At 53.3% G+C, this 23,276-nt stretch overlaps 1 protein-coding gene across 1 annotated transcript in view; it reads left to right on the top strand.

Moving 5' to 3' along the window:
* LOC122547584 (arf-GAP with coiled-coil, ANK repeat and PH domain-containing protein 2) overlaps positions 1–23,276 on the top strand; it is a 126,095-nt gene that overhangs the window by 79,592 nt on the left and 23,227 nt on the right. The window contains exon 13 of the mRNA XM_087985752.1: positions 2,224–2,294. Coding sequence (XP_087841878.1) covers positions 2,224–2,294 — 71 coding nt within the window. The remainder of the gene's footprint in view (positions 1–2,223; positions 2,295–23,276) is intronic.

Raw genomic sequence — 23,276 nt, 5'->3', positions numbered from 1 at the left:
GTATCTAACCCCCTGTCCCTGGGAGTGAGGGGACGGTGTAGAGGGAGCTTTACTCTGCATCTAACCCCCTGTCCCTGGGAGTGAGGGACTGTGTAGAGGGAGCTTTACTCAGTATCTAACCCCCTGTCCCTGGGAGTGAGGGGACGGTGTAGAGGAAGCTTTACTCTGTATCTAACCCCCTGTCCCTGGGAGTGAGGGACTGTGTAGAGGGAGCTTTACCCTGTATCTAACCCCCCTATCCCTGGGAGTGGGGGGGACGGTGTAGAGGGAGCTTTACTCTGTATCTAACCCCCTGTCCCTGGGAGTGGGGGGATGGTGTAGAGGGAGCTTTACTCTGTATCTAACCCCCTGTCCCTGGGAGTGGGGGACGGTGTCGAGGGAGCTTTTCTCAGTATCTAACCCCCTGTCCCTGGGAGTGGGGGGACGGTGTAGAGGGAGCTTTTCTCAGTATCTAACCCCGTGTCCCTGGGAGTGGGGGGGACGGTGTAGAGGGAGCTTTTCTCGGTATCTAACCCCCTGTCCCTGGGAGTGGGGGGACGGTGTAGAGGGAGCTTTACTCTGTATCTAACCCCCCTGTCCCTGGAAGTGGAGGACGGTGTAGAGGGAGCTTTACTCTGTATCTAACCCCCTGTCCCTGGGAGTGGAGAGACAGTGTAGAGGCAGCTTTACTCAGTATCTAACCCCCTGTCCCTGGGAGTGGGGGGACGGTGTAGAGGGAGCTTTACTCTGTATCTAACCCCCTGTCCCTGGGAGTGAGGGGACGGTGTAGAGGGAGCTTTACTCTGTATCTAACCCCCTGTCCCTGGGAGTGAGGGACTTTGTAGAGGGAGCTTTTCTCGGTATCTAACCCCCTGTCCCTGGGAGTGGGGGGACAGTGTAGTGGGAGCTTTACTCTGTATCTAACGCCCTGTCCCTGAGAGTGAGGGACTGTGTAGAGGGAGCTTTACTCTGTATCTAACCCCCTGACCCTGGGAGTGAGGGACTGTGTAGAGGGAGCTTTTCTCGGTATCTAACCCCCTGTCCCTGGGAGTGGGGGGGCAGTGTAGTGGGAGCTTTACTCTGTATCTAACCCCCCTGTCCCTGAGAGTGGGGGGGACGGTGTAGAGGAAGCTTTACTCTGTATCTAACCCCCTGTCCCTGGGAGTGGGGGGACAGTGTAGAGGGAGCTTTACTCTGTATCTAACCCCCTGTCCCTGGGAGTGAGGGGACGGTGTAGAGAGAGCTTTACTCTGTATCTAACCCCCTGTCCCTGGGAGTGAGGAACTGTGTAGAGGGAGCTTGACTCAGTATCTAACCCCCTGTCCCTGGGAGTGAGGGGACGGTGTAGAGGAAGCTTTACTCTGTATCTAACCCCCTGTCCCTGGGAGTGAGGGACTGTGTAGAGGGAGCTTTTCTCGGTATCGAACCCCCTGTCCCTGGGAGTGGGGGACGGTGTAGAGGGAGCTTTACTCTGTATCTAACCCCCCTGTCCCTGGGAGTGGGGGGACGGTGTAGAGGAAGCTTTACTCTGTATCTAACCCCCTGTCCCTGGGAGTGGGGGGGACGGTGTAGAGGAAGCTTTACTCTGTATCTAACCCCCTGTCCCTGGGAGTGGAGGGGACGGTGTAGAGGGAGCTTTACTCTGTATCTAACCCCCTGTCCCTGGGAGTGAGGGGACGGTGTAGAGGGAGCTTTACTCTGTATCTAACCCCCCTGTCCCTGGGAGTGGGGGGGACAGTGTAGAGGGAGCTTTACTCTGTATCTAACCCCCTGTCCCTGGGAGTGGGGGGACAGTGTAGAGGGAGCTTTACTCTGTATCTAACCCCCTGTCCCTGGGAGTGGGGGGACGGTGTAGAGGGAGCTTTACTCTGTATCTAACCCCCTGTCCCTGGGAGTGGGGGGGACGGTGTAGAGGGAGCTTTACTCTGTATCTAACCCCCTGTCCCTGTGAGTGGGGGACGGTGACGGTGTAGAGGGAGCTTTACTCTGTATCTAACCCCCTGTCCCTGGGAGTGGGGGGACAGTGTAGAGGGAGCTTTACTCTGTATCTAAGCCCCTGTCCCTGGGAGTGGGGGGACAGTGTAGAGGGAGCTTTACTCTGTATCTAACCCCCTGTCCCTGGGAGTGGGGGGACAGTGTAGAGGGAGTGCTTGATGGGTGGTGGGTGCGGCCGTAGGGCAGTGTAAGAGGAAGGTTCACTCTCGCTCCCTCTCGATATTCCGAACTGACAGTTTGTTTTTACAGGCAGCAGAAGGAACAGTGGATTGAAGCAAAATATGTCCAGAAAAGGTTTCTAAAAAAGATTCAAACTACTGGTAAGATGCAGAGAGGGACTGAGAGACACCAGTCAGTGTACAGATATCTCCCTGAGAGAGAGGGGACTGAGAGACACCAGTCAGTGTACAGATATCTCCCTGAGAGAGAGAGGGGACTGAGAGACACCAGTCAGTGTACAGATATCTCCCTGAGAGAGAGGGGGGACTGAGAGACACCAGTCAGTGTACAGATATCTCCCTGAGAGAGAGAGAGAGAGGGGACTGAGAGACACCAGTCAGTGTACAGATATCTCCCTGAGAGAGAGAGGGGGACTGAGAGACACCAGTCAGTGTACAGATATCTCCCTGAGAGAGAGAGGGGGGACTGAGAGACACCAGTCAGTGTTCAGATATCTCCCTGAGAGAGAGGGGGGACTGAGAGACACCAGTCAGTGTACAGATATCTCCCTGAGAGAGAGAGAGGGGACTGAGAGACACCAGTCAGTGTACAGATATCTCCCTGAGAGAGAGAGGGGGGACTGAGAGACACCAGTCAGTGTACAGATATCTCCCTGAGAGAGAGAGGGGGGACTGAGAGACACCAGTCAGTGTTCAGATATCTCCCTGAGAGAGAGGGGGGACTGAGAGACACCAGTCAGTGTACAGATATCTCCCTGAGAGAGAGAGGGGGGACTGAGAGACACCAGTCACTGTACAGATATCTCCCAGAGAGAGAGAGGGGGGACTGAGAGACACCAGTCACTGTACAGATATCTCCCAGAGAGAGAGAGAGAGGGGACTGAGAGACACCAGTCAGTGTACAGATATCTCCCTGAGAGAGAGAGGGGACTGAGAGACACCAGTCAGTGTACAGATATCTCCCTGAGAGAGAGGGGGGACTGAGAGACACCAGTCAGTGTACAGATATCTCCCTGAGAGAGAGAGGGGACTGAGAGACACCAGTCAGTGTACAGATATCTCCCTGAGAGAGAGGGGACTGAGAGACACCAGTCAGTGTACAGATATCTCCCTGAGAGAGAGGGGACTGAGAGACACCAGTCAGTGTACAGATATCTCCCTGAGAGAGAGAGGGGGGACTGAGAGACACCAGTCAGTGTACAGATATCTCCCTGAGCGAGAGAGGGGGGACTGAGAGACACCAGTCACTGTACAGATATCTCCCAGAGAGAGAGAGAGAGGGGGGGGACTGAGAGACACCAGTCAGTGTACAGATATCTCCCTGAGAGAGAGAGGGGGGACTGAGAGACACCAGTCAGTGTACAGATATCTCCCTGAGAGAGAGGGGACTGAGAGACACCAGTCAGTGTACAGATATCTCCCTGAGAGAGAGGGGACTGAGAGACACCAGTCAGTGTACAGATATCTCCCTGAGAGAGGGGGGATTGAGAGACACCAGTCAGTGTACAGATATCTCCCTGAGAGAGAGGGGACTGAGAGACACCAGTCAGTGTACAGATATCTCCCTGAGAGAGAGAGAGAGGGGACTGAGAGACACCAGTCAGTGTACAGATATCTCCCTGAGAGAGAGAGAGGGGGGGACTGAGAGACACCAGTCAGTGTACAGATATCTCCCTGAGAGAGAGAGAGGGGACTGAGAGACACCAGTCAGTGTACAGATATCTCCCTGAGAGTGAGAGAGGGGACTGAGAGACACCAGTCAGTGTACAGATATCTCCCTGAGAGAGAGAGAGGGGACTGAGACACACCAGTCAGTGTACAGATATCTCCCTGAGAGAGAGAGAGGGGACTGAGAGACACCAGTCAGTGTACAGATATCTCCCTGAGAGAGAGGGGACTGAGAGACACCAGTCAGTGTACAGATATCTCCCTGAGAGAGAGAGAGGGGACTGAGAGACACCAGTCAGTGTACAGATATCTCCCTGAGAGAGAGAGAGGGGACTGAGAGACACCAGTCAGTGTACAGATATCTCCCTGAGAGAGAGGGGACTGGGAGACACCAGTCAGTGTACAGATATCTCCCTGAGAGAGAGGGGACTGAGAGACACCAGTCAGTGTACAGATATCTCCCTGAGAGAGAGAGAGGGGACTGAGAGACACCAGTCAGTGTACAGATATCTCCCTGAGAGAGAGGGGACTGAGAGACACCAGTCAGTGTACAGATATCTCCCTGAGAGAGAGAGAGGCGACTGAGAGACACCAGTCAGTGTACAGATATCTCCCTGAGAGAGAGAGAGGGGACTGAGAGACACCAGTCAGTGTACAGATATCTCCCTGAGAGAGAGGGGACTGAGAGACACCAGTCAGTGTACAGATATCTCCCTAAGAGAGAGAGAGAGGGGACTGAGAGACACCAGTCAGTGTACAGATATCTCCCTAAGAGTGAGAGGGGGGACTGAGAGACACCAATCAGTGTACAGATATCTCCCTGAGAGAGAGAGGGGACTGAGAGACACCAGTCAGTGTTCCGATATCTCCCTGAGAGAGAGAGGGGACTGAGAAACACCAGTCAGTGTACAGATATCTCCCTGAGAGAGAGAGGGGGGACTGAGAGACACCAGTCAGTGTACAGATATCTCCCTGAGAGAGAGAGAGAGGGACTGAGAGACACCAGTCAGTGTACAGATATCTCCCTGAGAGAGAGAGAGGGGACTGAGAGACACCAGTCAGTGTACACATATCTCCCTGAGAGAGGCGGGGGGGGGGGGGGGGGGGGGGGGGTGGAACTGAGAGACACCAGTCAGTGCACAGATATCTCCCTGAGAAAGAGGGGGAACTGAGAGACACCAGTCAGTGTACAGATATCTCCCTGAGAGAGAGAGGGGGGACTGAGAGACACCAGTCAGTGTACAGATATCTCCCTGAGAGAGAGAGGGGGGACTGAGAGACACCAGTCAGTGTACAGATATCTCCCTGAGAGAGAGAGAGAGGGACTGAGAGACACCAGTCAGTGTACAGATATCTCCCTGAGAGAGAGAGGGGGGACTGAGAGACACCAGTCAGTGTACACATATCTCCCTGAGAGAGGCGGGGGGGGGGGGGGGGGGGGTGGAACTGAGAGACACCAGTCAGTGCACAGATATCTCCCTGAGAAAGAGGGGGAACTGAGAGACACCAGTCAGTGTACAGATATCTCCCTGAGAGAGAGAGAGAGGGGACTGAGAGACACCAGTCAGTGTACAGATATCTCCCTGAGAGAGAGAGAGAGGGGACTGAGAGACACCAGTCAGTGTACAGATATCTCCCTAAGAGAGAGAGAGAGGGGACTGAGAGACACCAGTCAGTGTACAGATATCTCCCTAAGAGTGAGAGGGGGGACTGAGAGACACCAATCAGTGTACAGATATCTCCCTGAGAGAGAGAGGGGACTGAGAGACACCAGTCAGTGTTCCGATATCTCCCTGAGAGAGAGAGGGGACTGAGAGACACCAGTCAGTGTACAGATATCTCCCTGAGAGAGGGGACTGAGAGACACCAGTCAGTGTACAGATATCTCCCTAAGAGTGAGAGGGGGGACTGAGAGACACCAGTCAGTGTACAGATATCTCCCTGAGAGAGAGAGGGGACTGAGAGACACCAGTCAGTGTGCAGATATCTCCCTGAGAGAGAGAGAGGGGACTGAGAGACACCAGTCAGCGTACAGATATTTCCCTGAGAGGGAGAGACGGGGGACTGAGAGACACCAGTCAGTGCACAGATATCTCCCTGAGAGAGAGGGGACTGAGAGACACCAGTCAGTGTACATATATCTCCCTGACAGTGAGAGGGGACTGAGAGACACCAGTCAGTGTACAGATATCTTCCTGAGAGAGAGAGAGGGGTCTGAGAGACACCAGTCAGTGTACAGATAACTCCCTGAGAGAGAGGGGACTGAGAGACACCAGTCAGTGTACAGATATCTCCCTGAGAGAGAGAGAGAGGACTGAGAGACACCAGTCAGTGTACAGATATCTGCCTGAGAGAGAGAGTGGACTGAGAGATACCAGTCAGTGTACAGATATCTCCCTGAGAGAGAGGGGGGACTGAGAGACACCAGTCAGTGTACAGATATCTCCCTAAGAGAGAGAGGGGACTGAGAGACACCGGTCAGTGTCCAGATATCTCCCTGAGAGAGAGAGGGGGGACTGAGAGACACCAGTCAGTGTACAGATATCTCCCTGAGAGAGAGAGGGGGGACTGAGAGACACCAGTCAGTGTACAGATATCTCCCTGAGAGAGAGGGGGGACTGAGAGACACCAGTCAGTGTACAGATATCTCCCTGAGCGAGAGAGGGGGGACTGAGAGACACCAGTCAGTGTACAGATATCTCCCTGAGAGAGAGGGGACTGAGAGACACCAGTCAGTGTACAGATATCTCCCTGAGAGAGAGGGGGGCGACTGAGAGACACCAGTCAGTGTACAGATATCTCCCTGAGAGAGAGAGAGGGGGGACTGAGAGACACCAGTCAGTGTACAGATATCTCCCTAAGAGAGAGAGGGGACTGAGAGACACCGGTCAGTGTCCAGATATCTCCCTGAGAGAGAGAGGGGGGACTGAGAGACACCAGTCAGTGTACAGATATCTCCCTGAGAGAGAGAGGGGGGACTGAGAGACACCAGTCAGTGTACAGATATCTCCCTGAGGGAGGGGGGGGGACTGAGAGACACCAGTCAGTGTACAGATATCTCCCTGAGCGAGAGAGGGGGGACTGAGAGACACCAGTCAGTGTACAGATATCTCCCTGAGCGAGAGAGGGGACTGAGAGACACCAGTCAGTGTACAGATATCTCCCTGAGAGAGAGGGGACTGAGAGACACCAGTCAGTGTACAGATATCTCCCTGAGAGAGAGGGGACTGAGAGACACCAGTCAGTGTACAGATATCTCCCTGAGAGAGAGAGGGGGGACTGAGAGACACCAGTCAGTGTACACATATCTCCCTGAGAGAGGGTGGGGGGGGGGGGGTGGATCTGAGAGACACCAGTCAGTGCACAGATATCTCCCTGAGAGAGAGGGGGAACTGAGAGACACCAGTCAGTGTACAGATATCTCCCTGAGAGAGAGGGGACTGAGAGACACCAGTCAGTGTACAGATATCTCCCTGAGAGAGAGAGAGGGGGGACTGAGAGACACCAGTCCGTGTACAGATATCTCCCTGAGAGAGAGAGGGGGGACTGAGAGACACCAGTCAGTGTACACATATCTCCCTGAGAGAGGGTGGGGGGGGGGGGGGTGGATCTGAGAGACACCAGTCAGTGCACAGATATCTCCCTGAGAGAGAGGGGGAACTGAGAGACACCAGTCAGTGTACAGATATCTCCCTGAGAGAGAGGGGACTGAGAGACACCAGTCAGTGCACAGATATCTCCCTAAGAGAGAGAGAGAGGGGACTGAGAGACACCAGTCAGTGTACAGATATCTCCCTAAGAGTGAGAGGGGGGACTGAGAGACACCAATCAGTGTACAGATATCTCCCTGAGAGAGAGAGGGGACTGAGAGACACCAGTCAGTGTTCCGATATCTCCCTGAGAGAGAGAGGGGACTGAGAAACACCAGTCAGTGTCCAGATATCTCCCTGAGAGAGGGGACTGAGAGACACCAGTCAGTGTACAGATATCTCCCTAAGAGTGAGAGGGGGGACTGAGAGACACCAGTCAGTGTACAGATATCTCCCTGAGAGAGAGAGGGGACTGAGAGACACCAGTCAGTGTGCAGATATCTCCCTGAGAGAGAGAGAGAGGGGACTGAGAGACACCAGTCAGTGTACAGATATTTCCCTGAGAGGGAGAGACGGGGGACTGAGAGACACCAGTCAGTGCACAGATATCTCCCTGAGAGAGAGGGGACTGAGAGACACCAGTCAGTGTACATATATCTCCCTGACAGTGAGAGGGGACTGAGAGACACCAGTCAGTGTACAGATATCTTCCTGAGAGAGAGAGAGGGGTCTGAGAGACACCAGTCAGTGTACAGATAACTCCCTGAGAGAGAGGGGACTGAGAGACACCAGTCAGTGTACAGATATCTCCCTGAGCGAGCGAGGGGACTGAGAGACACCAGTCAGTGTACAGATATCTCCCTGAGTGAGAGAGAGAGGACTGAGAGACACCAGTCAGTGTACAGATATCTGCCTGAGAGAGAGAGTGGACTGAGAGATACCAGTCAGTGTACAGATATCTCCCTGAGAGAGAGGGGGGACTGAGAGACACCAGTCAGTGTACAGATATCTCCCTAAGAGAGAGAGGGGACTGAGAGACACCGGTCAGTGTCCAGATATCTCCCTGAGAGAGAGAGGGGGGACTGAGAGACACCAGTCAGTGTACAGATATCTCCCTGAGAGAGAGGGGGGGGACTGAGAGACACCAGTCAGTGTACAGATATCTCCCTGAGAGAGAGGGGGGACTGAGAGACACCAGTCAGTGTACAGATATCTCCCTGAGCGAGAGAGGGGGGACTGAGAGACACCAGTCAGTGTACAGATATCTCCCTGAGAGAGAGGTGACTGAGAGACACCAGTCAGTGTACAGATATCTCCCTGAGAGAGAGGGGGGCGACTGAGAGACACCAGTCAGTGTACAGATATCTCCCTGAGAGAGAGAGAGGGGGGACTGAGAGACACCAGTCAGTGTACAGATATCTCCCTAAGAGAGAGAGGGGACTGAGAGACACCGGTCAGTCTCCAGATATCTCCCTGAGAGAGAGAGGGGGGACTGAGAGACACCAGTCAGTGTACAGATATCTCCCTGAGAGAGAGGGGGGCGACTGAGAGACACCAGTCAGTGTACAGATATCTCCCTGAGAGAGAGAGAGGGGGGACTGAGAGACACCTTTTAGTGTACAGATATCTCCCTGAGAGAAAGAGGGGACTGAGAGACACCAGTCAGTGTGCAGATATCTCCCTGAGAGAGAGAGAGAGGACTGAGAGACACCCGTCAGTGTACACATATCTCCCTGAGAGAGGTGGGGGGACTGAGAGACACCAGTCAGTGTACAGATATCTCCCTGACAGAGAGAGGGGACTGAGAGACACCAGTCAGTGTACAGATATCTCCCTGAGAGAGAGAGGGGGGACTGAGAGACACCAGTCAGTGGACGGATATCTCCCTGAGAAAGAGAGGGGGGACTGAGAGACACCAGTCAGTGTGCAGATATCTCCCTGAGAGAGAGGGGACTGAGAGACACCAGTCAGTGTACAGATATCTCCCTGAGAGAGAGGGGGGCGACTGAGAGACACCAGTCAGTGTACAGATATCTCCCTGAGAGAGAGAGGGGACTGAGAGACACCAGTCAGTGTACAGATATCTCCCTGAGAGAGAGAGAGAGGGGGGACTGAGAGACACCAGTCCGTGTACAGATATCTCCCTGAGAGAGAGAGGGGGGACTGAGAGACACCAGTCAGTGTGCACATATCTCCCTGAGAGAGGGTGGGGGGGGGGGGGGGTGGAACTGAGAGACACCAGTCAGTGCACAGATATCTCCCTGAGAGAGAGGGGGAACTGAGAGACACCAGTCAGTGTACAGATATCTCCCTGAGAGAGAGGGGACTGAGAGACACCAGTCAGTGTACAGATATCTCCCTAAGAGAGAGAGAGAGGGGACTGAGAGACACCAGTCAGTGTACAGATATCTCCCTAAGAGTGAGAGGGGGGACTGAGAGACACCAATCAGTGTACAGATATCTCCCTGAGTGAGAGAGGGGACTGAGAGACACCAGTCAGTGTTCCGATATCTCCCTGAGAGAGAGAGGGGACTGAGAAACACCAGTCAGTGTACAGATATCTCCCTGAGAGAGGGGACTGAGAGACACCAGTCAGTGTACAGATATCTCCCTAAGAGTGAGAGGGGGGACTGAGAGACACCAGTCAGTGTACAGATATCTCCCTGAGAGAGAGAGGGGACTGAGAGACACCAGTCAGTGTGCAGATATCTCCCTGAGAGAGAGGGGACTGAGAGACACCAGTCAGTGTACAGATATTTCCCTGAGAGGGAGAGACGGGGGACTGAGAGACACCAGTCAGTGCACAGATATCTCCCTGAGAGAGAGGGGACTGAGAGACACCAGCCAGTGTACATATATCTCCCTGACAGTGAGAGGGGACTGAGAGACACCAGTCAGTGTACAGATATCTTCCTGAGAGAGAGAGAGGGGTCTGAGAGACACCAGTCAGTGTACAGATAACTCCCTGAGAGAGAGGGGACTGAGAGACACCAGTCAGTGTACAGATATCTCCCTAAGAGTGAGAGGGGGGACTGAGAGACACCAGTCAGTGTACAGATATCTCCCTGAGAGAGAGAGGGGACTGAGAGACACCAGTCAGTGTGCAGATATCTCCCTGAGAGAGAGAGAGAGGGGACTGAGAGACACCAGTCAGTGTACAGATATTTCCCTGAGAGGGAGAGACGGGGGACTGAGAGACACCAGTCAGTGCACAGATATCTCCCTGAGAGAGAGGGGACTGAGAGACACCAGTCAGTGTACAGATATCTCCCTAAGAGTGAGAGGGGGGACTGAGAGACACCAATCAGTGTACAGATATCTCCCTGAGAGAGAGAGGGGACTGAGAGACACCAGTCAGTGTTCCGATATCTCCCTGAGAGAGAGAGGGGACTGAGAAACACCAGTCAGTGTACAGATATCTCCCTGAGAGAGGGGACTGAGAGACACCAGTCAGTGTACAGATATCTCCCTAAGAGTGAGAGGGGGGACTGAGAGACACCAGTCAGTGTACAGATATCTCCCTGAGAGAGAGAGGGGACTGAGAGACACCAGTCAGTGTGCAGATATCTCCCTGAGAGAGAGAGAGAGGGGACTGAGAGACACCAGTCAGTGTACAGATATTTCCCTGAGAGGGAGAGACGGGGGACTGAGAGACACCAGTCAGTGCACAGATATCTCCCTGAGAGAGAGGGGACTGAGAGACACCAGTCAGTGTACATATATCTCCCTGACAGTGAGAGGGGACTGAGAGACACCAGTCAGTGTACAGATATCTTCCTGAGAGAGAGAGAGGGGTCTGAGAGACACCAGTCAGTGTACAGATAACTCCCTGAGAGAGAGGGGACTGAGAGACACCAGTCAGTGTACAGATATCTCCCTAAGAGTGAGAGGGGGGACTGAGAGACACCAGTCAGTGTACAGATATCTCCCTGAGAGAGAGAGGGGACTGAGAGACACCAGTCAGTGTGCAGATATCTCCCTGAGAGAGAGAGAGAGGGGACTGAGAGACACCAGTCAGTGTACAGATATTTCCCTGAGAGGGAGAGACGGGGGACTGAGAGACACCAGTCAGTGCACAGATATCTCCCTGAGAGAGAGGGGACTGAGAGACACCAGTCAGTGTACATATATCTCCCTGACAGTGAGAGGGGACTGAGAGACACCAGTCAGTGTACAGATATCTTCCTGAGAGAGAGAGAGGGGTCTGAGAGACACCAGTCAGTGTACAGATAACTCCCTGAGAGAGAGGGGACTGAGAGACACCAGTCAGTGTACAGATATCTCCCTGAGCGAGCGAGGGGACTGAGAGACACCAGTCAGTGTACAGATATCTCCCTGAGAGAGAGGTGACTGAGAGACACCAGTCAGTGTACAGATATCTGCCTGAGAGAGAGAGTGGACTGAGAGATACCAGTCAGTGTACAGATATCTCCCTGAGAGAGAGGGGGGACTGAGAGACACCAGTCAGTGTACAGATATCTCCCTAAGAGAGAGAGGGGACTGCGAGACACCGGTCAGTGTCCAGATATCTCCCTGAGAGAGAGAGGGGGGACTGAGAGACACCAGTCAGTGTACAGATATCTCCCTGAGAGAGAGAGGGGGGACTGAGAGACACCAGTCAGTGTACAGATATCTCCCTGAGAGAGAGGGGGGACTGAGAGACACCAGTCAGTGTACAGATATCTCCCTGAGCGAGAGAGGGGGGACTGAGAGACACCAGTCAGTGTACAGATATCTCCCTGAGAGAGAGGTGACTGAGAGACACCAGTCAGTGTACAGATATCTCCCTAAGAGTGAGAGGGGGGACTGAGAGACACCAGTCAGTGTACAGATATCTCCCTGAGAGAGAGAGAGAGGACTGAGAGACACCAGTCAGTGTACAGATATTTCCCTGAGAGGGAGAGACGGGGGACTGAGAGACACCAGTCAGTGCACAGATATCTCCCTGAGAGAGAGGGGACTGAGAGACACCAGTCAGTGTACATATATCTCCCTGACAGTGAGAGGGGACTGAGAGACACCAGTCAGTGTACAGATATCTTCCTGAGAGAGAGAGAGGGGTCTGAGAGACACCAGTCAGTGTACAGATAACTCCCTGAGAGAGAGGGGACTGAGAGACACCAGTCAGTGTACAGATATCTCCCTAAGAGTGAGAGGGGGGACTGAGAGACACCAGTCAGTGTACAGATATCTCCCTGAGAGAGAGAGGGGACTGAGAGACACCAGTCAGTGTGCAGATATCTCCCTGAGAGAGAGAGAGAGGGGACTGAGAGACACCAGTCAGTGTACAGATATTTCCCTGAGAGGGAGAGACGGGGGACTGAGAGACACCAGTCAGTGCACAGATATCTCCCTGAGAGAGAGGGGACTGAGAGACACCAGTCAGTGTACATATATCTCCCTGACAGTGAGAGGGGACTGAGAGACACCAGTCAGTGTACAGATATCTTCCTGAGAGAGAGAGAGGGGTCTGAGAGACACCAGTCAGTGTACAGATAACTCCCTGAGAGAGAGGGGACTGAGAGACACCAGTCAGTGTACAGATATCTCCCTGAGCGAGCGAGGGGACTGAGAGACACCAGTCAGTGTACAGATATCTCCCTGAGAGAGAGGTGACTGAGAGACACCAGTCAGTGTACAGATATCTGCCTGAGAGAGAGAGTGGACTGAGAGATACCAGTCAGTGTACAGATATCTCCCTGAGAGAGAGGGGGGACTGAGAGACACCAGTCAGTGTACAGATATCTCCCTAAGAGAGAGAGGGGACTGCGAGACACCGGTCAGTGTCCAGATATCTCCCTGAGAGAGAGAGGGGGGACTGAGAGACACCAGTCAGTGTACAGATATCTCCCTGAGAGAGAGAGGGGGGACTGAGAGACACCAGTCAGTGTACAGATATCTCCCTGAGAGAGAGGGGGGACTGAGAGACACCAGTCAGTGTACAGATATCTCCCTGAGCGAGAGAGGGGGGACTGAGAGACACCAGTCAGTGTACAGATATCTCCCTGAGAGAGAGGTGACTGACAGACACCAGTCAGTGTACAGATATCTCCCTGAGAGAGAGGGGGGCGACTGAGAGACACCAGTCAGTGTACAGATATCTCCCTGAGAGAGAGAGAGGGGGTACTGAGAGACACCAGTCAGTGTACAGATATCTCCCTAAGAGAGAGAGGGGACTGAGAGACACCGGTCAGTCTCCAGATATCTCCCTGAGAGAGAGAGGGGGGACTGAGAGACACCAGTCAGTGTACAGATATCTCCCTGAGAGAGAGGGGGGCGACTGAGAGACACCAGTCAGTGTACAGATATCTCCGTGAGAGAGAGAGAGGGGGGACTGAGAGACACCTTTTAGTGTCCAGATATCTCCCTGAGAGAAAGAGGGGACTGAGAGACACCAGTCAGTGTGCAGATATCTCCCTGAGAGAGAGAGAGAGGACTGAGAGACACCCGTCAGTGTACACATATCTCCCTGAGAGAGGTGGGGGGACTGAGAGACACCAGTCAGTGTACAGATATCTCCCTGAGAGAGAGAGGGGACTGAGAGACACCAGTCAGTGTGCAGATATCTCCCTGACAGAGAGAGGGGACTGAGAGACACCAGTCAGTGTACAGATATCTCCCTGAGAGAGAGAGAGGGGGGACTGAGAGACACCAGTCAGTGGACGGATATCTCCCTGAGAAAGAGAGGGGGGACTGAGAGACACCAGTCAGTGTGCAGATATCTCCCTGAGAGAGAAAGTGGGGACTGAGAGACACCAGTCAGTGTACAGATATCTCCCTGAGAGAGAGAGAGGGGACTGAGACACACCAGTCAGTGTACGGATATCTCCCTGAGAAAGAGAGGGGGGACTGAGAGACATCAGTCAGTGTGCAGATATCTCCCTGAGAGAGAAAGAGGGGACTGAGAGACACCAGTCAGTGTACAGATATCTCCCTGAGAGAGGGGACTGAGAGACACCAGTCAGTGTACAGATATCTCCCTAAGAGTGAGAGGGGGGACTGAGAGACACAGTCAGTGTACAGATATCTCCCTGAGAGAGAGAGGGGACTGAGAGACACCAGTCAGTGTGCAGATATCTCCCTGAGAGAGAGAGAGAGGGGACTGAGAGACACCAGTCAGTGTACAGATATTTCCCTGAGAGGGAGAGACGGGGGACTGAGAGACACCAGTCAGTGCACAGATATCTCCCTGAGAGAGAGGGGACTGAGAGACACCAGTCAGTGTACATATATCTCCCTGACAGTGAGAGGGGACTGAGAGACACCAGTCAGTGTACAGATATCTTCCTGAGAGAGAGAGAGGGGTCTGAGAGACACCAGTCAGTGTCCAGATATCTCCCTGAGAGAGAGAGGGGGGACTGAGAGACACCAGTCAGTGTACAGATATCTCCCTGAGAGAGAGAGGGGGGACTGAGAGACACCAGTCAGTGTACAGATATCTCCCTGAGAGAGAGAGAGAGGGACTGAGAGACACCAGTCAGTGTACAGATATCTCCCTGAGAGAGAGAGGGGGGACTGAGAGACACCAGTCAGTGTACAGATATCTCCGTGAGAGAGAGAGAGAGGGGACTGAGAGACACCAGTCAGTGTACAGATATCTCCCTGAGAGAGAGAGAGAGGGGACTGAGAGACACCAGTCAGTGTACAGATATCTCCCTAAGAGAGAGAGAGAGGGGACTGAGAGACACCAGTCAGTGTACAGATATCTCCCTAAGAGTGAGAGGGGGGACTGAGAGACACCAATCAGTGTACAGATATCTCCCTGAGAGAGAGAGGGGACTGAGAGACACCAGTCAGTGTTCCGATATCTCCCTGAGAGAGAGAGGGGACTGAGAGACACCAGTCAGTGTACAGATATCTCCCTGAGAGAGGGGACTGAGAGACACCAGTCAGTGTACAGATATCTCCCTAAGAGTGAGAGGGGGGACTGAGAGACACCAGTCAGTGTACAGATATCTCCCTGAGAGAGAGAGGGGACTGAGAGACACCAGTCAGTGTGCAGATATCTCCCTGAGAGAGAGAGAGGGGACTGAGAGACACCAGTCAGTGTACAGATATTTCCCTGAGAGGGAGAGACGGGGGACTGAGAGACACCAGTCAGTGCACAGATATCTCCCTGAGAGAGAGGGGACTGAGAGACACCAGTCAGTGTACATATATCTCCCTGACAGTGAGAGGGGACTGAGAGACACCAGTCAGTGTACAGATATCTTCCTGAGAGAGAGAGAGGGGTCTGAGAGACACCAGTCAGTGTACAGATAACTCCCTGAGAGAGAGGGGACTGAGAGACACCAGTCAGTGGACGGATATCTCCCTGAGAAAGAGAGGGGGGACTGAGAGACACCAGTCAGTGTGCAGATATCTCCCTGAGAGAGAAAGTGGGGACTGAGAGACACCAGTCAGTGTACAGATATCTCCCTGAGAGAGAGAGAGGGGACTGAGACACACCAGTCAGTGTACGGATATCTCCCTGAGAAAGAGAGGGGGGACTGAGAGACATCAGTCAGTGTGCAGATATCTCCCTGAGAGAGAAAGAGGGGACTGAGAGACACCAGTCAGTGTACAGATATCTCCCTGAGAGAGGGGACTGAGAGACACCAGTCAGTGTACAGATATCTCCCTAAGAGTGAGAGGGGGGACTGAGAGACACAGTCAGTGTACAGATATCTCCCTGAGAGAGAGAGGGGACTGAGAGACACCAGTCAGTGTGCAGATATCTCCCTGAGAGAGAGAGAGAGGGGACTGAGAGACACCAGTCAGTGTACAGATATTTCCCTGAGAGGGAGAGACGGGGGACTGAGAGACACCAGTCAGTGCACAGATATCTCCCTGAGAGAGAGGGGACTGAGAGACACCAGTCAGTGTACATATATCTCCCTGACAGTGAGAGGGGACTGAGAGACACCAGTCAGTGTACAGATATCTTCCTGAGAGAGAGAGAGGGGTCTGAGAGACACCAGTCAGTGTCCAGATATCTCCCTGAGAGAGAGAGGGGGGACTGAGAGACACCAGTCAGTGTACAGATATCTCCCTGAGAGAGAGAGGGGGGACTGAGAGACACCAGTCAGTGTACAGATATCTCCCTGAGAGAGAGAGAGAGGGACTGAGAGACACCAGTCAGTGTACAGATATCTCCCTGAGAGAGAGAGGGGGGACTGAGAGACACCAGTCAGTGTACAGATATCTCCGTGAGAGAGAGAGAGAGGGGACTGAGAGACACCAGTCAGTGTACAGATATCTCCCTGAGAGAGAGAGAGAGGGGACTGAGAGACACCAGTCAGTGTACAGATATCTCCCTAAGAGAGAGAGAGAGGGGACTGAGAGACACCAGTCAGTGTACAGATATCTCCCTAAGAGTGAGAGGGGGGACTGAGAGACACCAATCAGTGTACAGATATCTCCCTGAGAGAGAGAGGGGACTGAGAGACACCAGTCAGTGTTCCGATATCTCCCTGAGAGAGAGAGGGGACTGAGAGACACCAGTCAGTGTACAGATATCTCCCTGAGAGAGGGGACTGAGAGACACCAGTCAGTGTACAGATATCTCCCTAAGAGTGAGAGGGGGGACTGAGAGACACCAGTCAGTGTACAGATATCTCCCTGAGAGAGAGAGGGGACTGAGAGACACCAGTCAGTGTGCAGATATCTCCCTGAGAGAGAGAGAGGGGACTGAGAGACACCAGTCAGTGTACAGATATTTCCCTGAGAGGGAGAGACGGGGGACTGAGAGACACCAGTCAGTGCACAGATATCTCCCTGAGAGAGAGGGGACTGAGAGACACCAGTCAGTGTACATATATCTCCCTGACAGTGAGAGGGGACTGAGAGACACCAGTCAGTGTACAGATATCTTCCTGAGAGAGAGAGAGGGGTCTGAGAGACACCAGTCAGTGTACAGATAACTCCCTGAGAGAGAGGGGACTGAGAGACACCAGTCAGTGTACAGATATCTCCCTGAGAGAGAGAGAGAGGACTGAGAGACACCAGTCAGTGTACAGATATCTGCCTGAGAGAGAGAGTGGACTGAGAGATACCAGTCAGTGTACAGATATCTCCCTGAGAGAGAGGGGGGACTGAGAGACACCAGTCAGTGTACAGATATCTCCCTGAGCGAGAGAGGGGGGACTGAGAGACACCAGTCAGTGTACAGATATCTCCCTGAGAGAGAGGGGACTGAGAGACACCAGTCAGTGTACAGATATCTCCCTGAGAGAGAGGGGGGCGACTGAGAGACACCAGTCAGTGTACAGATATCTCCCTGAGAGAGAGAGAGGGGGGACTGAGAGACACCAGTCCGTGTACAGATATCTCCCTGAGAGAGAGAGGGGGGACTGAGAGACACCAGTCAGTGTACACATATCTCCCTGAGAGAGGGTGGGGGGGGGGGGTGGATCTGAGAGACACCAGTCAGTGCACAGATATCTCCCTGAGAGAGAGGGGGAACTGAGAGACACCAGTCAGTGTACAGATATCTCCCTGAGAGAGAGGGGACTGAGAGACACCAGTCAGTGCACAGATATCTCCCTGAGAGAGAGGGGACTGAGAGACACCAGTCAGTGTACATATATCTCCCTGACAGTGAGAGGGGACTGAGAGACACCAGTCAGTGTACAGATATCTTCCTGAGAGAGAGAGAGGGGTCTGAGAGACACCAGTCAGTGTACAGATAACTCCCTGAGAGAGAGGGGACTGAGAGACACCAGTCAGTGTACAGATAACTCCCTGAGAGAGAGGGGACTGAGAGACACCAGTCAGTGTACAGATATCTCCCTGAGAGAGAGAGAGAGGACTGAGAGACACCAGTCAGTGTACAGATATCTGCCTGAGAGAGAGAGTGGACTGAGAGATACCAGTCAGTGTACAGATATCTCCCTGAGAGAGAGGGGGGGACTGAGAGACACCAGTCAGTGTACAGATATCTCCCTAAGAGAGAGAGGGGACTGAGAGACACCGGTCAGTGTCCAGATATCTCCCTGAGAGAGAGAGGGGGGACTGAGAGACACCAGTCAGTGTACAGATATCTCCCTGAGAGAGAGAGGGGGGACTGAGAGACACCAGTCAGTGTACAGATATCTCCCTGAGAGAGAGGGGGGACTGAGAGACACCAGTCAGTGTACAGATATCTCCCTGAGCGAGAGAGGGGGGACTGAGAGACACCAGTCAGTGTACAGATATCTCCCTGAGAGAGAGGGGACTGAGAGACACCAGTCAGTGTACAGATATCTCCCTGAGAGAGAGGGGGGCGACTGAGAGACACCAGTCAGTGTACAGATATCTCCCTGAGAGAGAGAGAGGGGGGACTGAGAGACACCAGTCAGTGTACAGATATCTCCCTAAGAGAGAGAGGGGACTGAGAGACACCGGTCAGTCTCCAGATATCTCCCTGAGAGAGAGAGGGGGGACTGAGAGACACCAGTCAGTGTACAGATATCTCCCTGAGAGAGAGAGGGGGGACTGAGAGACACCAGTCAGTGTACAGATATCTCCCTGAGAGAGAGGGGGGACTGAGAGACACCAGTCAGTGTACAGATATCTCCCTGAGCGAGAGAGGGGGGACTGAGAGACACCAGTCAGTGTACAGATATCTCCCTGAGAGAGAGGGGACTGAGAGACACCAGTCAGTGTACAGATATCTCCCTGAGAGAGAGGGGGGCGACTGAGAGACACCAGTCAGTGTACAGATATCTCCCTGAGAGAGAGAGAGGGGGGACTGAGAGACACCAGTCCGTGTACAGATATCTCCCTGAGAGAGAGAGGGGGGACTGAGAGACACCAGTCAGTGTACACATATCTCCCTGAGAGAGGGTGGGGGGGGGGGGTGGATCTGAGAGACACCAGTCAGTGCACAGATATCTCCCTGAGAGAGAGGGGGAACTGAGAGACACCAGTCAGTGTACAGATATCTCCCTGAGAGAGAGGGGACTGAGAGACACCAGTCAGTGTACAGATATCTCCCTGAGAGAGAGAGAGGGGACTGAGAGACACCAGTCAGTGTACAGGTATCTCCCTAAGAGTGAGAGAGAGGGGACTGAGAGACACCAGTCAGTGTACAGATATCTCCCTAAGAGTGAGAGGGGGGACTGAGAGACACCAATCAGTGTACAGATATCTCCCTGAGAGAGAGAGGGGACTGAGAGACACCAGTCAGTGTTCCGATATCTCCCTGAGAGAGAGAGGGGACTGAGAAACACCAGTCAGTGTCCAGATATCTCCCTGAGAGAGGGGACTGAGAGACACCAGTCAGTGTACAGATATCTCCCTAAGAGTGAGAGGGGGGACTGAGAGACACCAGTCAGTGTACAGATATCTCCCTGAGAGAGAGAGGGGACTGAGAGACACCAGTCAGTGTGCAGATATCTCCCTGAGAGAGAGAGAGAGGGGACTGAGAGACACCAGTCAGTGTACAGATATTTCCCTGAGAGGGAGAGACGGGGGACTGAGAGACACCAGTCAGTGCACAGATATCTCCCTGAGAGAGAGGGGACTGAGAGACACCAGTCAGTGTACATATATCTCCCTGACAGTGAGAGGGGACTGAGAGACACCAGTCAGTGTACAGATATCTTCCTGAGAGAGAGAGAGGGGTCTGAGAGACACCAGTCAGTGTACAGATAACTCCCTGAGAGAGAGGGGACTGAGAGACACCAGTCAGTGTACAGATATCTCCCTGAGCGAGCGAGGGGACTGAGAGACACCAGTCAGTGTACAGATATCTCCCTGAGAGAGAGAGAGAGGACTGAGAGACACCAGTCAGTGTACAGATATCTGCCTGAGAGAGAGAGTGGACTGAGAGATACCAGTCAGTGTACAGATATCTCCCTGAGAGAGAGGGGGGACTGAGAGACACCAGTCAGTGTACAGATATCTCCCTAAGAGAGAGAGGGGACTGAGAGACACCGGTCAGTGTCCAGATATCTCCCTGAGAGAGAGAGGGGGGACTGAGAGACACCAGTCAGTGTACAGATATCTCCCTGAGAGAGAGGGGGGGGACTGAGAGACACCAGTCAGTGTACAGATATCTCCCTGAGAGAGAGGGGGGACTGAGAGACACCAGTCAGTGTACAGATATCTCCCTGAGCGAGAGAGGGGGGACTGAGAGACACCAGTCAGTGTACAGATATCTCCCTGAGAGAGAGGTGACTGAGAGACACCAGTCAGTGTACAGATATCTCCCTGAGAGAGAGGGGGGCGACTGAGAGACACCAGTCAGTGTACAGATATCTCCCTGAGAGAGAGAGAGGGGGGACTGAGAGACACCAGTCAGTGTACAGATATCTCCCTAAGAGAGAGAGGGGACTGAGAGACACCGGTCAGTCTCCAGATATCTCCCTGAGAGAGAGAGGGGGGACTGAGAGACACCAGTCAGTGTACAGATATCTCCCTGAGAGAGAGGGGGGCGACTGAGAGACACCAGTCAGTGTACAGATATCTCCCTGAGAGAGAGAGAGGGGGGACTGAGAGACACCTTTTAGTGTACAGATATCTCCCTGAGAGAAAGAGGGGACTGAGAGACACCAGTCAGTGTGCAGATATCTCCCTGAGAGAGAGAGAGAGGACTGAGAGACACCCGTCAGTGTACACATATCTCCCTGAGAGAGGTGGGGGGACTGAGAGACACCAGTCAGTGTACAGATATCTCCCTGACAGAGAGAGGGGACTGAGAGACACCAGTCAGTGTACAGATATCTCCCTGAGAGAGAGAGGGGGGACTGAGAGACACCAGTCAGTGGACGGATATCTCCCTGAGAAAGAGAGGGGGGACTGAGAGACACCAGTCAGTGTGCAGATATCTCCCTGAGAGAGAGGGGACTGAGAGACACCAGTCAGTGTACAGATATCTCCCTGAGAGAGAGGGGGGCGACTGAGAGACACCAGTCAGTGTACAGATATCTCCCTGAGAGAGAGAGGGGACTGAGAGACACCAGTCAGTGTACAGATATCTCCCTGAGAGAGAGAGAGGGGGGACTGAGAGACACCAGTCCGTGTACAGATATCTCCCTGAGAGAGAGAGGGGGGACTGAGAGACACCAGTCAGTGTGCACATATCTCCCTGAGAGAGGGTGGGGGGGGGGGGGTGGAACTGAGAGACACCAGTCAGTGCACAGATATCTCCCTGAGAGAGAGGGGGAACTGAGAGACACCAGTCAGTGTACAGATATCTCCCTGAGAGAGAGGGGACTGAGAGACACCAGTCAGTGTACAGATATCTCCCTAAGAGAGAGAGAGAGGGGACTGAGAGACACCAGTCAGTGTACAGATATCTCCCTAAGAGTGGGAGGGGGGACTGAGAGACACCAATCAGTGTACAGATATCTCCCTGAGAGAGAGAGGGGACTGAGAGACACCAGTCAGTGTTCCGATATCTCCCTGAGAGAGAGAGGGGACTGAGAAACACCAGTCAGTGTACAGATATCTCCCTGAGAGAGGGGACTGAGAGACACCAGTCAGTGTACAGATATCTCCCTAAGAGTGAGAGGGGGGACTGAGAGACACCAGTCAGTGTACAGATATCTCCCTGAGAGAGAGAGGGGACTGAGAGACACCAGTCAGTGTGCAGATATCTCCCTGAGAGAGAGAGAGAGGGGACTGAGAGACACCAGTCAGTGTACAGATATTTCCCTGAGAGGGAGAGACGGGGGACTGAGAGACACCAGTCAGTGCACAGATATCTCCCTGAGAGAGAGGGGACTGAGAGACACCAGTCAGTGTACATATATCTCCCTGACAGTGAGAGGGGACTGAGAGACACCAGTCAGTGTACAGATATCTTCCTGAGAGAGAGAGAGGGGTCTGAGAGACACCAGTCAGTGTACAGATAACTCCCTGAGAGAGAGGGGACTGAGAGACACCAGTCAGTGTACAGATATCTCCCTAAGAGTGAGAGGGGGGACTGAGAGACACCAGTCAGTGTACAGATATCTCCCTGAGAGAGAGAGGGGACTGAGAGACACCAGTCAGTGTGCAGATATCTCCCTGAGAGAGAGAGAGAGGGGACTGAGAGACACCAGTCGGTGTACAGATATTTCCCTGAGAGGGAGAGACGGGGGACTGAGAGACACCAGTCAGTGCACAGATATCTCCCTGAGAGAGAGGGGACTGAGAGACACCAGTCAGTGTACATATATCTCCCTGACAGTGAGAGGGGACTGAGAGACACCAGTCAGTGTACAGATATCTTCCTGAGAGAGAGAGAGGGGTCTGAGAGACACCAGTCAGTGTACAGATAACTCCCTGAGAGAGAGGGGACTGAGAGACACCAGTCAGTGTACAGATATCTCCCTGAGCGAGCGAGGGGACTGAGAGACACCAGTCAGTGTACAGATATCTCCCTGAGAGAGAGGTGACTGAGAGACACCAGTCAGTGTACAGATATCTGCCTGAGAGAGAGAGTGGACTGAGAGATACCAGTCAGTGTACAGATATCTCCCTGAGAGAGAGGGGGGACTGAGAGACACCAGTCAGTGTACAGATATCTCCCTAAGAGAGAGAGGGGACTGCGAGACACCGGTCAGTGTCCAGATATCTCCCTGAGAGAGAGAGGGGGGACTGAGAGACACCAGTCAGTGTACAGATATCTCCCTGAGAGAGAGAGGGGGGACTGAGAGACACCAGTCAGTGTACAGATATCTCCCTGAGAGAGAGGGGGGACTGAGAGACACCAGTCAGTGTACAGATATCTCCCTGAGCGAGAGAGGGGGGACTGAGAGACACCAGTCAGTGTACAGATATCTCCCTGAGAGAGAGGTGACTGACAGACACCAGTCAGTGTACAGATATCTCCCTGAGAGAGAGGGGGGCGACTGAGAGACACCAGTCAGTGTACAGATATCTCCCTGAGAGAGAGAGAGGGGGTACTGAGAGACAC

Source organism: Chiloscyllium plagiosum, unplaced genomic scaffold, assembly GCF_037043375.1.
Source record: "Chiloscyllium plagiosum isolate Xiang-an unplaced genomic scaffold, Cpla_swu_hap1 HiC_scaffold_217, whole genome shotgun sequence".
Taxonomy (NCBI): Eukaryota; Metazoa; Chordata; class Chondrichthyes; order Orectolobiformes; family Hemiscylliidae; genus Chiloscyllium; species Chiloscyllium plagiosum.
Note: the sequence above shows the minus strand (reverse complement) of the source record. Positions and strands in the feature narration are given on the sequence as shown.